Raw genomic sequence first — 17,661 nt, 5'->3', positions numbered from 1 at the left:
TATCACCCAGGCAAGGGTGGACACACGTACAACTCCACACCGGTCACTCCCTTTTCCTCACTGCAAGAGCCACTGATCAATCCACCTGATCAATCCTCCAGAAACCCACTTTTTCCTGCGGGCTCATTCGGTGTCCAAAACATGTGCCACCGGTCTATTATCTGACCTCCTATTTATCTCACCGTACTGGGCATCAACTTCCTTCAAATAACTCCTCCTTCCCTTCTCTGTGTAAGAAATGTACAAGCAGGCAAATGTCCTTGGGAAGTATAAACACACTGCTGAAAAATCATAACTCGATTGTCCATCAAATAACACCGCCCTCCGTCACCATAGTGACTTACGAGCTGCTCCGTGCTCTCTCTCTCTCTCTCCAACTCAGCAGAAATCCAAAAGTTACTCCTCGTGCCTTAAAGTGACAGTCCAAAAGTTAGTCTTCGTCTCTCTATCTCTCTTTCTTTCTCTCTCTCTTTTCAAAACAACATGGTGTTAAATAACTCTCTCTCTCTCTCTCTCTCTCTCTCTCTCTCTGTCTTTTCAAAAGCACAGTTCATAGGGGTAATCCAGCACAGTTCATAGGGGTAATTCAGGACCCCGTCACAGTTATATTGCTACTTTAATACTGGCTTTATTAGTGTGGGCACGTGGCCAAGTGGTTAAGGCATTGGACTAGCGACCTGAAGATCGCTAGTTCGAGCCTTGGCTGAGGCAGCATGTTGTGTCCTTGAGCGAGGCACTTAACCACACATTGCTCTGCGACGACACTGGTGCTAAGCTGTATGGATCCTAATGCCCTTCCCTTGGACAACATTGGTGTCGTGGAGAGGGGAGACTTGCAGCATGGGCAACTGCCGGTCTTCCACACAACCTTGCCCAGGCCTGTGCCCTGGAGAGTGAAGACAGGTCCATGGTCTCGCAAACATCTGAGTCGTGGTTTTGTACTGGTGGACGTTGCTCGCACCGGCTGGTGACTCGATTTTATTTATTATTTATTTAATTCATTTGTTGCAAACTCATTTTCGCTGTATCGCTGCGTGACAAATTGTACTAGGCAATGACAATACAGATATTTCAATTTCAATTTCAACGAAGATATTTCAGTTCCGCACAGGAGCCTCGAGAGAGCCGGTGTTGCCCCCCCACCCCCCCCATTGACATGGGGCGACCCGGCTCAAGATGGCTCACCGCGGAGGGACGCCAGCGGGAAAGGGTGTGGACGCTGCTGAGAACAAACCCGGCCGGGCGGCAGCGGAAAGGCACAGACACAGCTTCTGCCCCTGCCCAGCTATGTGGAGGGGAAGGCCCCCAAATCCTCGGCCTGGCCCGTTGCCTGTTGCCGGGGCCTGGGGTCGAAGCGCTCGGCGGAGACGGTGCTCGGTGTCGGAGGGCTGGTCGGAGGATCGAAGTTTTCGGACGGACTCAGGAGTCGGCTGTGGTCGGGAGCTTCATCAGCAAGTTTGCGGCCCTGGAGGTTCATGACAGGGAGAGTTTTTCTTCCTTCTACCGTCTGCGTGAGATATTGAGACTTTCGAGAAACTTTGAGGCTTTTTTTTTACCGTGCCCATGGTCTGCTCTTTATCAAATTACAGCATTTCTTTGCACTGTTGTAACTATATGTTATTATTATGTGGTTTTTGTCGGTTTTTCAGTCCTGGTTTGTCTTGTGTTTCTTTGATATCATTCTGGAAAAACGTTGTATCATTTCTTAATGCATGCATTACTAAATGACAATAAAAGAGGACTGAGTGACCTCATAATCTGATCTAATCTAAGCAGTGCCTGACAAGGCTCAGCCTCTGCGGCCACTCCAGGACGCACAGATCAAACCCCACTAACCGACTGAAAGGGACCGTCATCTTCCTACGGGATGGACGGCCAGAGAGGGTGGGAGAGGCTCTGAGGGTGGGGGAAAGGGAGGTGGGAAATTAGGCGGAGGAGGGCGGGCACACGGATGGAGAACTGGCGAGGGAGAGGTGACGGGGAAGGCTCAGGGAATGGGGGTGGTTTGGGAGCGCGACGGGGAGCGACGGAGGGGAAGGGGCGAGGAAGGTGGGAGCAAGGGGGGAGGGGCATTGGCGAGGGGGAGAGCGAGGGAGATCGGAGGGTGAGGTGGGAGGGGTGCGAAAGGGAAGGTGAGGCAAGGGGTCAGGAGGGGCAGGGTGCGGGGCGAGGAAGATGGGGAGTGAGGGGGAGAGAGTTGGGGGGAGATGGGTGAAGCAGGGAGGAAGGCATTGGAGGGAGAGAGGAGGATAGAGAGAGAGGGCGAGATTTGGAGAGAGGGGGAGTGAGGAAGGGAGACAGGCAGCGAGATGGGAGCGGGAGAGAGTTGGGAGGACAGATAGGATGAAGATGGGGGGGAGAGAGGAGGATAGAGGGGGAGAGATGGAAAGAGAGGCAAAGTGAGATGGGAGTGAGAGAGTTAGAGCATTGTGGGGGCAGGTGAGAGAGAGAAAGAGATGAGAGAGAGGGAATAGAAGGGAGAGAGGGGGAGATAGGGACTGAGATAGGGAGAAAGAGGAGAGAGGAAAAGAGAGGAGTGAGAGGTAGGAGCAGAGGGGGCGGGAGAGGGCAGCAAGTGGAAGAGAGAGCTGAAAGGAGCAGAGAGAGGGGCAAGAAAGACTGATCAGCGACGGGGAGAGAGAGGGGGACAGAGGGAGAGGGGGTAACAGAGGGATGTATGACAAGAGAGGGTCAATTAAGGAGAGAGAGAGAGAGAGTTGGAAGGGTGGTGTGAGAAACGTACCAAACTTTGAAAGGGATAGATAAGATAGAAGAAGGAAAGTTGGTTCCATTGGTCGGCGGGACTAGAACGAGGGGACACAGCCGCACGATTCGGGGGAGAAGATTTGGGACGGAGATGAGGAGGAGAAACTGTTTTTTTTTTTCCCAGAGAGTGGTGACACTGTGGAATTCTCTGCCCAGGGAAACAGTTGAGGCTTCTTCACTGAGATACAATTAGAAACTACAGCACAGAAACAGGCCTTTTGGCCCTTCATGGCTGTGCCGAACCATTTTCTGCCTAGTCCCACTGACCTGCACACGGACCATATCCCTCCATACACCTCCCATCCATGTATCTGTCCAATTTATTCTTAAATGTTAAAAAAGAACCCGCATTTACCACCTCGTCTGGCAGTTCATTCCACACTCCCACCACTCTCTGTGTGAAGAAGCTCCCCGTAATATTCCCTTTAAACCTTTCCCCCCTCACCCTTAACCCATGTCCTCTGGTTTTTTTCTCCCCTTGCCTCAGTGGAAAAAGCCTACTTGCATTCACTCTATCTACACCCATCATAATTGTATATACCTCTATCAAATCTCCCCTCATTCTTCTACGCTCCAGGGAATAAAGTCCTAACCTATTCAACCTTTCTCTGTAACTGAGTTTCTCAAGTCCCGGCAACATCCTTGTAAACCTTCTCTGCACTCTTTCAATCTTATTAGTATCCTTCCTGTAATTTGGTGACCAAAACTGAACACAATACTCCAGATTCGGCCTCACCAATGCCTTATACAACCTCATCATATCATCCCAGCTCTTATACTCAATACTTTGATTAATAAAGGCCAATGTACCAAAAGCTCTCTTTACGACCCTATCGACCTGTGACCCAACTTTTAGGGAATTTTGTATCTATATTCCCAGATCCCTCTGTTCCACTGCATTCTTCAGTACCTTACCATTAACCCTGTATGTTCTACCTTGGTTTGTCATTCCAACGTGCAATACCTCACACTTGTCAGTATTAAACTCCATCTGCCATTTTTCAGCCCATTTTTCCAGCTGGTCCAAGTCCCTCTGCAGGCTCTGAAAACCTTCCTCACTGTCTACTACACCTCCAATCTTTGTATCGTCAGCAATTAGATAGATTTTTACAGAGTAGGGGAATGAAGAGTTATGGGGACAAGGCAGGGAGATGGAGCTGAGTTTACGGACAAATCAGCCATGATCTTATACAATGGCGGGGCAGCCTCGATGGGCCGGATGGCCGACTCCTGGCCCTATTCCTTACGTTCTGATGATGAGGGAGAGGGAGATGATACCTGGAGCACGGAGCTGGGGAGGGTGAGGAATGCAGGGGTGACAGGAGGGTGAGGAAAGGGTTGAGTGCAGAGTGGGATAACTGGGGGGGGCAGAAAATTAACTTGGAGGGGAAGGTGAGCTGGGACATGAGGGGGTCAGGGTGAGAAATAGGGGATTGGGGGGTGATGAGTGAGGGGGTAAGTAGTGGGTGAAAAAACTGGGAAGACCTGAGAGGGAGAGGGAGAGCGAGGGGGTGGGAGAGTCCCAGGTAGAGTGAACATACAAAGAGCATTTGATAACTGTGGGCTCGTACTTGCTCGCGTTCGGAAGAATAGGGGGAGGGAGAGATCTCATTGACACCCATCGAATATTGAAAGGCCAAGGTAGAGTGGATGTGGAGAGGATGTTTCCTATGGTGGGGGAGTCTCGGACCAGAGGACACAGATAGAGTGGATGTGGAGAGGATGTTTCCTGTAGTGGGGGAAGCTGGGACCAGAGGACGCAGATAGAGTGGATGTGGAGAGGATGTTTCCTGTGGTGGGGGAGTCTAGGACCAGAGGACACAGACAGAGTGGATGTGGAGAGGATGTTTCCTATAGTGGGGGGAGTCTAGAACCAGAGGACACAGATAGAGTGGATGTGGAGAGGATATTTCCTGTAGTGGGGGGAGTGTAGGACCAGAGGGCACAGATAGAGTGGATGTAGAGAAGATGTTTCCTATAGTGGGGGGAGTCTAGGACCAGAGGACACAGACAGAGTGGATGAGGAGAGGATGTTTCCTGTAGTGGGGGAGTCTAGGACCAGAGGACACGGACAGACTGGATGAGGAGAGGATGTTTCCTGTAGTGGGGGAGTCTAGGACCAGAGGACACGGATAGAGAGGATGTTTACGATACTGCAGAGTTCAGGACCAGAGGAATAGAGGGGCGTCCATTTAGAACGAAGCTGAGGAGGAATTTCTTGCGCCGGAGGTGCTGAACCTATGGAATCTGTAACCGCGGACAACCGGGGGAGCCAGGTCGCTGGGTGTATTTAAAGCGGAGCCTGGTGCGTTCTCGATTCGTCGGAGGTCACGGGGAGCGGGGTCGAGAGGGAGAATAAATCAGCCATGATGGAATGGTAGAAACTACTCAACGGGCCGAATGGCCTGATATTGCTCCTGTCTTAAAGCCTTCGCTGACTGCCTCTCCGTTAGGGAGAATAATCTCTCTCTCTCCCTCCCTCCCTCCTCCCTGGGGCCTCCCGGAGAGGAGAAGAGGAAGTGGTTCGTGAGTTAACGATTAACCGGTCGAGCAGGAAGCCCGAAGCCCGGAAAAAAACTGAGCTGAGGCGATTGGGCCGAGGCGGGGGCGTGATTCCGGGACGTTTCATGGGCGTGCGTTATGTTGAGCGTTAACAGCTGAACGGTGGGTGTGTTTGTTTGCTTGTGTGTGCCTGTGTGTGGGTGTAATGATTCGGGATACATACCTGAGCAGGTGAGTGTGTGATGGGACGGTGTGGAGGGAGATTCACACTGTGTCTGACCCCGGGAGTGTGTGATGGGATGGTGTGGAGGGAGATTCACTCTGTATCTGACCCCGGGAGTGTGTGATGGGACGGTGGGGAGGGAGATTCACTCTGTGTCTGTCCCCAGGAGTGTGAAATGGGACATTGCGGAGGGAGATTCACTCTGTGTCTGACCCCGGGAGTGTGTGTTGGGACGGTGCGGAGGGAGATTCACTCTGTGTCTGACCCCGGGAGTGTGTGATGGACTGTGTGGAGGGAGATTCACTCTGTGTCTGACCCCGGGAGTGTGTGATGGGACGGTGCGGAGGGAGATTCACTGTCTCTGACCCCGGGAGTGAGTGAGTGTGTTAGAGAGGGAGACGGGGAGCGTCAGAGAGGGAGGGGGGGACGGGATGTGTGACGGAGAGAAAGAGAGCGGTGGGTTGGGGCGCTGAATGGGGACAGAGAGAGAGGGAGAGAGGGAGGGAGGGAGGGACAGAGAGAGAGAGGAGGAGCTCAACGAGGAAGAAGCCGGGCTGGTGACGGTGATGATCTGTTTACGGCCAGCAGCACGATCGACCTTTGGAGGGACAGGTAGGAAAGCTGGTGATGCGGAGACTTTGCCGGAGGCAGCGGGGGTGGTGGGGGAGGGGGAAGCAGCAGGGCAGCGGTTTCAGACTCAGAGACCGGGACATGGCGATGGCAGGGACAACGGGGTGTGCTTCAGGAAGAACACAAGCTCTGGGCAGTATTCACACACACAGTGGATCTCCCTCCACACCTTCCCATCACACACTCCCGGGGTCAGACACAGAGTGAAACTTCCTCCACACCGTCCCATCACACACTCCCGGGGTCAGACACAGAGTGAAACTCCCTCCACACCGTCCCATCACACACTCCCGGGGTCAGACACAGAGTGAATCTCCCTCCGCACCGTCCCATCACACACTCCCGGGGTCAGACACAAAGGGAATCTCCCTCCGCACCGTCCCATCACACACTCCCGGGGTCAGACACAGAGTGAATCTCCCTCCGCACCGTCCCATCACACACTCCCGGGGTCAGACACAGAGTGAATCTCCCTCCGCACCGTCCCATCACACACTCCCGGGGTCAGACACAGAGTGAATCTCCCTCCGCACCGTCCCATCACACACTCCCGGGGTCAGACACAGAGTGAATCTCCCTCCGCACCGTCCCATCACACACTCTCAGGCACAGGTTAGCCAGAATGAACCAATTTATCTGGAAGTACCACATTCTATAAACTTCTGTGTTGTGGGTTACTGAACATAAAAACATCATTAATATCTTGTTTCAGATTTAAATCTGAGAAGTTCAAATGTTCGAATTTCTAAAGTTAGTCTCTCCCACATCAAAGAGTGTCTGTGCCCTGTCTTCCCTGATATGGGAGTCTCTCCCCCATTACCCCTGTTACAGAGGGAGTCTCTCCCCCATTACCCCTATTACAGAGGGAGTCTCTCCCCCATTACCCCGTTACACAGGGAGTCTCTCACCCATCACCCCTGTTACAGAGGGAATCTCTCCCCGTTACCCCTGTTACAGAGGTAGTCTCTCCTCGTTATCCCTGTTACAGAAGTAGTCTCTCCCCCGTTAACCCTGTTACAGAGGGAGTCTCTCCCCCATCACCCCTGTTACAGAGGGAGTCTCTCCCCTGTTACCCCTGTTACAGAGAGAGTCTCTCTCCCATTACCCCTGTTACAGAGGGAGCCTCTCCCCTGTTACCCCTGTTACAGAGGAAATCTTTCCTCGTTATCCCTGTTACAGAGGGAGTCTCTCCCCCATCACCCCTGTTACAGAGGGAGTCTCTCCCCCATTACCCCTGTTACAGAGGGAGTCTCTCCCCTGTTACCGCTGTTACAGAGAGAGTCTCTCTCCCATCACCCCTGTTACAGAGGGAGCCTCTCCCCCGTTAACCCTGTTGCAGAGGGAGTCTCTCCCCCATCACCCCTGTTACAGAGGGAGTCTCTCCCCTGTTACCCCTGTTACAGAGAGAGTCTCTCCCCCATCACCCCTGTTACAGAGGGAGCCTCTCCCCATCACCCCTGTTACAGAGGGAGTCTCTCCCCTGTTACCGCTGTTACAGAGGGAGTCTCTCCCCTGTTACCGCTGTTACAGAGAGAGTCTCTCCCCCATCACCCCTGTTATGGAGGGAGTCTCTCCCCCATCACCACTGTTACAGAGGGAGTCTCTCCCCCATCACCCCTGTTACAGAGGGAGTCTCTCCCCCATCACCCCTGTTACAGAGGGAGTCTCTCCTCGTTATCCCCATTACAGAAGTAGTGTCTCCCCCATTACCCCTGTTACAGAGGGAGTCTCTCCCCCATTACCCCTGTTACAGAGGGAGTCTCTCCCCCATTACCCCTGTTACAGAGGGAGTCTCTCCCCGTTACCCCTGTTACAGAGGGAGTCTCTCCCCCATTACCCCTGTTACAGAGGGAGTCTCTCCCCTGTTACCGCTGTTACAGAGAGAGTCTCTCCCCCATCACCCCTGTTACAGAGGGAGTCTCTCCCCCATCACCCCTGTTACAGAGGGAGTCTCTCCCCCATTACCCCTGTTACAGAGGGAGTCTCTCCCCCATTACCCCTGTTACAGAGGGAGTCTCTCCCCCATTACCCCTGTTACAGAGGAAATCTCTCCCCCATTAGCCCTGTTACAGAGGGAGTCTCTCCCCCATCACCCCTGTTACAGAGGGAGTCTCTCCCCCATCGCCCCTGTTACAGAGGGAGTCTCTCCTCGTTATCCCCATTACAGAAGTAGTGTCTCCCCCATTACCCCTGTTACAGAGGGAGTCTCTCCCCCATTACCCCTGTTACGGAGGGAGTCTCTCTCCCCCATTACCCCTGTTACGGAGGGAGTCTCTCCCCCATCACCCCTGTTACAGAGGGAGTCTCTCCCCCATCACCCCTGTTACAGAGGGAGTCTCTCCCCCATTACCCCTGTTACAGAGGGAGTCTCTCCCCTGTTACCGCTGTTACAGAGGGAGTCTCTCCCCCATCACCCCTGTTACGGAGGGAGTCTCTCCCCCATCACCCCTGTTACAGAGGGAGTCTCTCCTCATTATCCCCATTACAGAAGTAGTGTCTCCCCCATTACCCCTGTTACAGAGGGAGTCTCTCCCCCATTACCCCTGTTACGGAGGGAGTCTCTCTCCCCCATTACCCCTGTTACAGAGGGAGTCTCTCCCCCATTACCCCTGTTACAGAGGGAGTCTCTCCCCCATTACCCCTGTTACAGAGGGAGTCTCTCCCCCATTACCCCTGTTACAGAGGAAATCTCTCCCCCATTAGCCCTGTTACAGAGGGAGTCTCTCCCCCATCGCCCCTGTTACAGAGGGAGTCTCTCCTCGTTATCCCCATTACAGAAGTAGTGTCTCCCCCATTACCCCTGTTACAGAGGGAGTCTCTCCCCCATTACCCCTGTTACGGAGGGAGTCTCTCTCCCCCATTACCCCTGTTACGGAGGGAGTCTCTCCCCCATCACCCCTGTTACAGATGGAGCCTCTCCCCCATTACCCCTGTTACAGAGGGAGTCTCTCCCCCATTACCCCTGTTACAGAGGGAGTCTCTCCCCCATTACCCCTGTTACAGAGGAAATCTCTCCCCCATTAGCCCTGTTACAGAGGGAGTCTCTCCCCCATCACCCCTGTTACAGAGGGAGTCTCTCCCCCATCACCACTGTTACAGAGGGAGTCTCTCCCCCATCACCCCTGTTACAGAGGGAGTCTCTCCCCCATCACCCCTGTTACAGAGGGAGTCTCTCCCCCATTACCCTGTTACAGAGGGAGCCCTCCCCCATTACCCCTGTTACAGAGGGAATCTCTCCCCCATTACCCCTGTTACAGAGGGAATCTCTCCCCCATCACCCCTGTTACGGAGGGAGTCTCTCTCCCATCTGGAACCACACTGAAATACTTTCTTGTGCTGTATTCCTAGGTTTCTGACCTGAGATGGACACGGTCGAAGTCAAGGACATGTCTGAATGTCCATCGGGTGACAATCTGTGCGGTGGGTCTCCGCGCCTAATTGTGGCCCCTCTCTCTCTCCGTTCCCCTGCCACCCTCTCTCAGCCGCCTTCTCTCCGCCCCTGGAAACTCCCGTCTTTCTCTCTCTCTCACCCCTCTCTTCCCCACTACCGCCCCCTCCCCAACACCCCGGTCTGTCAGTCCCACCGTTCTCCGTCTCCCCATCAGGGAAAAAACCCATTGGCCCCGAACAACGCCCGCCGTTCCCATGGAATGACTGGAATTCGCTCCCTTGCGACAGCCTGCCTCTCGCTCCGGGACATCTCCTGATCGCAGACACTGGTTAATCTCATTCTAGCCGAGGCCTCCCTGTTCGGGGTAACCTCCCCGACCAAGCCCCAGGTACGACCTCTCTCTCCCAGGCAACGGCACCGTCCCACCCGGCAACAACCTCCGTCTCCCCGGCGATGCTCCCGGTTGCCCAGCGACGGCAACGGCCCCTTTCGCTGTGGTCAGGCCCCTGGGAGGTGGGGTGGAAAGGGGTGGAGGTGGGGGTGGTGGTTGAGAGTAGCGCGAGGACGGGACCGTGCGCGGACCCCCCAGCTGACCTCTGGAACTGCGCTTCCCCCAACAGTGGTGCGAGCCTTCGAGTCGGAGATCATCATAATCCCGGTGCTCCTCATCGCTGCCTCCTGCATCGTGGGTGGGTGCATACTATGGATGACCTGCCGGCAGAAGAAAGGGACACGACCCCCAGGTACGGGAGGGCAGGGAGGGAGCTTCACTCCGTGTCTGACCCCGGGAGTGTGCGATGGGACGGTGCGGAGGGAGATTCACTCTGTGTCTGACCCGGGAGTGTGTGATGGGACGGTGTGGAGGAGATTCACTCTGTGTCTGACCCCGGGAGTGTGCGATGGGACGGTGCGGAGGGGGAGATTCACTCTGTGTCTGACCCGGGAGTGTGTGATGGGACGGTGCGGAGGGAGATTCACTCTGTGTCTGACCCCGGGAGTGTGCGATGGGACGGTGCGGAGGGAGATTCACTCTGTGTCTGACCCGGGAGTGTGGGATGGGACGGTGCGGAGGGAGATTCACTCTGTGTCTGACCCCGGGAGTGTGTGATGGGACGGTGCGGAGGGAGATTCACTCTGTGTCTGACCCCGGGAGTGTGTGATGGGACGGTGCGGAGGGAGATTCACTCTGTGTCTGACCCCGGGAGTGTGTGATGGGAGGGTGCGGAGGGAGATTCACTCTGTGTCTGACCCCGGGAGTGTGTGATGGGAGGGTGCGGAGGGAGATTCACTCTGTGTCTGACCCCGGGAGTGTGTGATGGGAGGGTGCGGAGGGAGATTCACTCTGTGTCTGACCCCGGGAGTGTGTGATGGGACGGTGAGGAGGGAGATTCACTCTGTGTCTGACCCCGGGAGTGTGTGATGGGAGGGTGCGGAGGGAGATTCACTCTGTGTCTGACCCCGGGAGTGTGTGATGGGACGGTGCGGAGGGAGATTCACTGTGTCTGACCCCGGGAGTGTGTGATGGGACGGTGCGGAGGGAGATTCATTCTGTGTCTGACCCCGGGAGTGTGTGATGGGACGGTGAGGAGGGAGATTCACTGTGTGTCTGACCCCGGGAGTGTGTGATGGGACGGTGCGGAGGGAGATTCACTCTGTGTCTGACCCCGGGAGTGTGTGATGGGACGGTGAGGAGGGAGATTCACTGTGTGTCTGACCCCGGGAGTGTGTGATGGGACGGTGGGGAGGGAGATTCACTCTGTGTCTCATACCGGGAGTGTGTGATGGGACGGTGTGGAGGGAGATTCACTCTGTGTCTGACCCCGGGAGTGTGTGATGGGACGGTGAGGAGGGAGATTCACTCTGTGTCTTTCAATGCTCCCCCGCCCCACCTCCCCCAGACTTCACAGAGACAGGGAGGCAAATCCTGGAGCTCAGGCCGTCTAATGCAGCTTCGTGCGGTCAGGCCCCGTCCGACCCAGAGCTGGGGCCTTGGCAGATCCCTGCGGACAGGCTCGTCGGGGGTTTGAGGTGGATAGCCCGCGGGCGTTACGGTGACATCTTCCTGTGCCGGCTGGCGCCTGAGGGGCCTGGGAAGGAGAAGGCCGTCGTCGTCAAGGAGCTGCAGGGTGAGGGGCTGCTCTCGCCCCGTTTGGCGTCCGCCTGCCCTCGTGGTAACCAGGCCTGAACAGCTGCCTCCTCTTCCCATCTTAGCCAGATCCTTCCTAGCATACTGGCCAGGCCTCAATTCTGCAATTCCCAGGGTAGTCAGGCCTGTTTTGAAGCTACTCCAGTTCCCATGGTGACTGGGTTTGAAGCGGGGTCCTAACTCCAGTGCCTACAGCAACCAGGCCTCAGTGGGGCCTGCTCATGTTGTCATGGCAACCAGACCAGGACAGGCCTATTCACGCATCCCTCTCCTCCAGGCCTGAACAGGGCCTATTCCGCTTCCATGATAACCTGGCCTGAGCAGGCTATCTCCTCCTGCCACAATTCCCACGGCGCCCGATCCTCTTCCCGTTCTGAACCATCCTGCTCCTGGAGCCACGCTGACCGGGTCTGAGCAGGCTGGATCCCTTCCCCACCGTTACCAGTGTCACCTAGTCCAGTTTCCCCATGGTAACCGGACCTGGACAGGGAATCTCCTGTGCCTACCATTTCCCAGGCCTGTCCAGGGCCTGCTGTGGTTTCCATTTTAACCAGGATGGAATGAGGCCTGGTCACGTTCCACTTGTAACCATGCCTGACCCCGGCCTACTGTGATTGCCAGGGTAAGCATAGACTCATAGCCCACTAGGGCCTTGGGCTAAAGTATTAGCCCGCCTGGTCACCTCGACTTTCACAAGGGCCAGTTCTGAATGTGGCCTTCCTCCCGTTCCCATGGTAACCCAGGCCTGTGCGAGGCCTGCCTCTGGTTCCCCAGTTCAAAGAGCCCGCCGCTAGAACATGTCCGCCGTCGCTCGGGGAATGGTGTCTGACAGAGAACTAGCTCACTCACTCTCTCCCTCCCTCCCTGCTCTCTCCCAGAATCGGCGAGTCCCGGCCGGGCCGAGCTGTTCCTGTCCCGCATCCGGTTCCAGGCTGCCCTGGGCCACCACCCCCACCTGGTGCGAATGGAGGGGTGCTGGACACAGCAGGGGACGACCCGGCTGGTGATGGAGGCCCTGGAGCCGGGCAACCTGCTCCACTTCCTCTGGCAGTGTCGCAAGGTGAGGGGGGCACGGTGGGGGAGCGAGGGGTGGGGGACAGAGAGAGAGGGGAGAGAAGGGGAAAAGGGGAAGGGGGAGAGGGGAAGAGAGGGGAGAGAGAGGGGGAAAGCGGAGGAAGGGAGGGTAGAGGGTGTAGAGAGAGGGGAGAGAAGGGGAAAGGGGGAATGGAGGGGAGAGGGGGTAGAGAGAGGGGAGAGAAGGGGGAAGGGGGAATGGAGGGGAGAGGGGGTAGAGAGAGGGAGAGGGGAAAGGGGGAAGGGGAAGAGAGGGGAGAGAATGGGAAAAAGGGGGAAGGGAGGGGGAGAGGGGGTAGAGAGAGGGGAGAGAAAGGGAAAGGGGAGAGGGGAGAGAGGGGAGAGGGGGAAGAGGGGAAAGGGAGGGGGAGAGGGGGTAGAGAGAGGGGAGAGAGGGGGAAAGCAGAGGAAGGGAGGGTAGAGGGTGTAGAGAGAGGGGAGAGAAGGGGAAAGGGGGAAGGGGAAGGGAGGGGGAGAGGGGGGAGAGAGAGGGGAAAGAGGGGGAAGGGAGGGGTAGAGGGGGTAGAGGGAGGGGAGAGAAGGGAAAGGGGGAAGGGGAAGGGAGGGAAGAGAGAGGGGGAAGGGGTAGAGAGAGGGGAGAGAGGGGGAAAGGGGGAAGGGGAAGAGAGGGGAGAGAGAGGGGAAAGGGGGAAGGGAAAGAGAGGGGAGAGAGAGGGGAAAGGGAGGGGGAGAGGGGGTAGAGAGAGGGGAGAGAAGGGGGAAGGGGAAGAGGGGGAGAGAGGGGGAAAGAAGGGGAAGGAAGGGGGAGAGGGGGTAGAGAGAGGGGAGAGAGGGGGAAAGTGGAGGAAGGAAGGGTAGAGGGTGTAGAGAGAGGGGAGAGAAGGGGAAAGGGGGAAGGGGAAGAGAGGGGAGAGAGGGGGAAAGAAGGGGAAGGGAGGGGGAGAGGGGAGAGAAGGAGAAAGGGGAAGGGAGGGAAGAGAGAGGGGGAGGGGGTAGAGAGAGGGAAGAGAAAGGGAAAGGGGAAGGGAGGGGAAAAGGGGGAAGGGAGGGAGAGAGGGGGTACAGAGGGGGAAGGGGGGAGAGGGAGTAGAGAGAGGGGAGAGAAGGGGAAAGGGGGAATGGAGGGGAGAGGGGGTAGAGAGAGGGGAGAGGGGGGAAAGCGGAGGAAGGAAGGGTAGAGGGTGTAGAGAGAGGGGAGAGAGGGGAAAGGGGGAAGGGAGGGGGAGAGGGGGTAGAGAGAGGGGAGAGAAGGGGAAAGGGGGAATGGAGGGGAGAGGGGGCAGAGAGAGGGGAGAGAAGGGGGAAGGGGGAATGGAGGGGAGAGGGGGTAGAGAGAGGGGAGAGAAGGGGAAAGGGGGAATGGAGGGGAGAGGGGGTAGAGAGAGGGGAGAGAAGGGGGAAGGGAGGGGAGAGAGAGGAGAGAGAGGGGAAAGGGAGGGGGAGAGGGGGTAGAGAGAGGGGAGAGAGGGGGAAAGCGGAGGAAGGAAGGGTAGAGGGTGTAGAGAGAGGGGAGAGAAGGGGAAAGGGGGAAGGGGAAGAGAGGGGAGAGAGGGGGAAAGAAGGGGAAGGGAGGGGGAGAGGGGGTAGAGAGAGGGGAGAGAAGGAGAAAGGGGAAGGGAGGGAAGAGAGAGGGGGAGGGGGTAGAGAGAGGGAAGAGAAAGGGAAAGGGGGAAGGGAGGGGAAAAGGGGGAATGGAGGGAGAGAGGGGGTACAGAGGGGGAAGGGGGGAGAGGGGGTAGAGAGAGGGGAGAGAAGGGGAAAGGGGGAATGGAGGGGAGAGGGGGTAGAGAGAGGGGAGAGAAGGGGGAGGGGAGGGGAGAGAGAGGAGAGAGAAGGGGAAAGGGGAAGGGAGGGGGAAAGAGGAGGAAGGGAGGGGGAGAGGGGGTAGAGACAGGGAGGGAGGGCAGAGAGAGGGGGAAAGAAGGAGTAGAGAGGAGGAAGCGAGGGGGGAAGAGAGAGGGGGTGGGGTAGGGGGAAGAAAGGGGAGGAACCGGAGAAGAGGGGGAGAGCAGGGGGGGTTCGGGGAGAGAGTGGCAGAGAGGGGGAGAGGGAAGAAAGGGGAGAGAGGGGGGAAGAGAAGAGGGGAGAGTGAGGGAGAGAGGGTTGAGATACGGGGAGAGAGAAGGGTAGAGAGAGGGGGAAAAGAGCGGGTAGAGTGTGGGGAATAAGGAGGAAGAGAGGGGAGAGGGGAAAGAGGGGGAAGGGAGGGGCAGAGTGGGGCAAGAGAGGGGGATAGGGGAGAGAGAGGGAGTAGAGAGAGGGGTAAGGGAAGAGCGGAGGGGGGAGAGGGTTCAGAGGTAGAGAGAGGGTAGAGAGAGAGGGAAAGAGGGAGGAGGGAGTGGGGGGAAGAGAGAGGGGGCAGCGTAGGGGGAAGAAAGGGGAGAAACGGGGAGAGGGTTCAGGGGGAGAGGGGGAGAGAGGAAAGAAAGGGGAGAGAGGGGGAAGAGAAGAGGGGCAGAGTGAGGGAGAGAGGGTTCAGAGACGGGGAGAGAGAAGGGAATAGGAGGAAGAGAGGAGAGAGATAGTTGAAGAGAGGGGGGGTTGGAGAGAAAGGGACGTGAGGGTAGAGAGGGTAGCGTATAGAGAGGGGAAGAGTGAGAGTGCAGAGAGAGGGAGGAGGGGGATTATAGAGCGCTGGGGGCTTGGGAGTGGGAGAAAGAAAGACGAGACTGGGGGGAGAGGGAGGGAAGGAGAGAGGAGAAGGGGTGTGACTTTACCTTAAGGCATTTGAGAACCAGCCGTTTCCAAAGAAATTTCTGCATCGCAGTGACCGGGGGACGATCGGATCAGACTCTGAGACGAAGACCGGGGCGTCTCTCCCCCAGGAGACCCGCCGGGGGATTCCAACATTGGGGACACAGAGAGGGAGGGAGGGAGGTGAGGGGCAGAGGGACAGACAGCGAGAGGGAAAGAGAGAGAGGACAGAGAGAGAGATAGTGTGCAAGAGTTCGCGAGCACCCACCCTCTCTCTCCTCCCCAACCCCCTCGACCCTCATCACCGCCTGTCATGGGCGGACGCGGGCACGGTCTATCCCGGGTCCAGTGCACGGGGCACGGAAAGTGCCAGCTCTTTACTCACTGAGGCGTTTCGAACCTCGAGGGGCGCAGGCAGGGTGAGCGTGTCAGACTTCCTCCCCACGGCTGTGGAATCGAGAACCAGAGGGCACAGGTTTGAGGTGAGACGGGAGACAGATTTAATAGGGACCCGAGGGGCAACTTTTTCACCCAAAGGGTGGTCGGTCTGTGGAAGGAGCTGCCGGAGGAAGTGGTCGAGGTAGGGACATGAACGACACTCGGACAGGGACACGGATAGGAAAGGTTTAGAGGGATACGGGACACGCATGGGCAGGTGGGAAGGCACGGATGGCGGGGTGGAAAGGCTGGGTCTTGTGCTCTGTCCTCCGCCCCGGGGGACAGTCTGAGGACTGGATGGAAACAAGTACCAGGCTTACGGGGCGGAGGGCTCGAAGACGGTACTGGGGAGCTTATAGATCTCAGCTTCTCTGTTCCCTGTCCCCCGCCCCCCCAGGACATGGTGACGATGGAGGCAACTCCATACGACCTGACAGAGAAACAGGTCTACAGCATCGCGGAGCAAGTGGCCAGCGCCCTGGTGAGTCCGACCGGCCCCCTTCTCCCCCCGACGCCTGACCTCTATCTTCCCCATCTACCCCCCACCCTCCCTCTATGCTCCTCAACTGCCCCCAAGAACCACCGCCCCAACTTCTGGTAGAAGACATTTGCGTCCTGGGGTGAACGATACCAGCCACTTCCTCCATCCTGCCTTTGCTAAACCTCAATCCGGTCTTCCCTCAGGCTCTGACAGAACCCAACTTTGCCAATCCTCTCTACCCGGCTCCTGCCTCTAACCAGGGCCAAGTGAATCTCTTCCGCACACTCCCCAAGCTCGGCAGACCTTTCCAGTATGGAGAGACCAGAACAGAATGCAGTTCCCAGAAAAAGACTCCGGTGTGTAACACCCTCTCTATCCCTGTAAACACATCCAGTGTGTAACACCCTCTCTATCCCTGTAAACACACCCAGTGTGTAACACCCTCTCTGTCCCTGTAAACACATCCAGTGTGTGACACCCTCTCTATCCCCATAAACACATCCAGTGTGTAACACCCTCTCTGTCCCTGTAAACACACCCAGTGTGTAACACCCTCTCTATCCCTGTAAACACACCCAGTGTGTAACACCCTCTCTATCCCTGTAAACACACCCAGTGTGTAACACCCTCTCTATCCCTGTAAACACACCCAGTGTGTAACACCCTCTCTATCCCTGTAAACACATCCAGTGTGTAACACCCTCTCTATCCCTGTAAACACATCCAGTGTGTAACACCCTCTCTATCCCTGTAAACACACCCAGTGTGTAACACCCTCTCTATCCCTGTAAACACATCCAGTGTGTAACACCCTCTCTATCACTGTAAACACATCCAGTGTGTAACACCCTCTCTATCCCTGTAAACACATCCAGTGTGTAACACCCTCTCTATCCCTGTAAACACATCCAGTGTGTAACACCCTCTCTATCCCTGTAAACACATCCAGTGTGTGACACCCTCTCTATCCCCGTAAACACACCCAGTGTGTAACACCCTCTCTATCCCTGTAAACACACCCAGTGTGTAACACCCTCTCTATCCCTGTAAACACACCCAGTGTGTGACACCCTCTCTATCCCTGTAAACACATCCAGTGTGTAACACACTCTCAATCCCTGTAAACACATCCAATGTGTAACACCCTCTCTATCCCTGTAAACACATCCAGTGTGTAACACCCTCTCTATCCCTGTAAACACACCCAGTGTGTAACACCCTCTCTATCCCTGTAAACACATCCAGTGTGTAACACCCTCTCTATCCCTGTAAACACACCCAGTGTGTAACACCCTCTCTATCCCTGTAAACACATCCAGTGTGTAACACCCTCTCTATCCCTGTAAACACACCCA

At 56.4% G+C, this 17,661-nt stretch overlaps 1 protein-coding gene across 1 annotated transcript; it reads left to right on the top strand.

Annotated features, from left to right (window-relative positions):
* Nucleotides 1–6,015: 6,015 nt before the first annotated feature.
* LOC140193134 (tyrosine-protein kinase STYK1-like) lies at nucleotides 6,016–16,306 on the top strand (the record flags this gene model as incomplete). The annotated part of the gene is made up of 6 exons (XM_072250545.1): nucleotides 6,016–6,103; nucleotides 9,470–9,541; nucleotides 10,133–10,255; nucleotides 11,411–11,638; nucleotides 12,537–12,718; nucleotides 16,223–16,306. Coding segments are annotated over exons 2-6 (675 nt in total), but the record flags the coding sequence as incomplete, so codon positions are not given.
* Between the last annotated feature and the right edge of the window lie 1,355 nt (nucleotides 16,307–17,661).

The sequence above is a fragment of the Mobula birostris genome, unplaced genomic scaffold (assembly GCF_030028105.1).
Source record: "Mobula birostris isolate sMobBir1 unplaced genomic scaffold, sMobBir1.hap1 scaffold_3927, whole genome shotgun sequence".
In the NCBI taxonomy this organism is placed as follows: domain Eukaryota; kingdom Metazoa; phylum Chordata; class Chondrichthyes; order Myliobatiformes; family Myliobatidae; genus Mobula; species Mobula birostris.
Note: the sequence above shows the minus strand (reverse complement) of the source record. Positions and strands in the feature narration are given on the sequence as shown.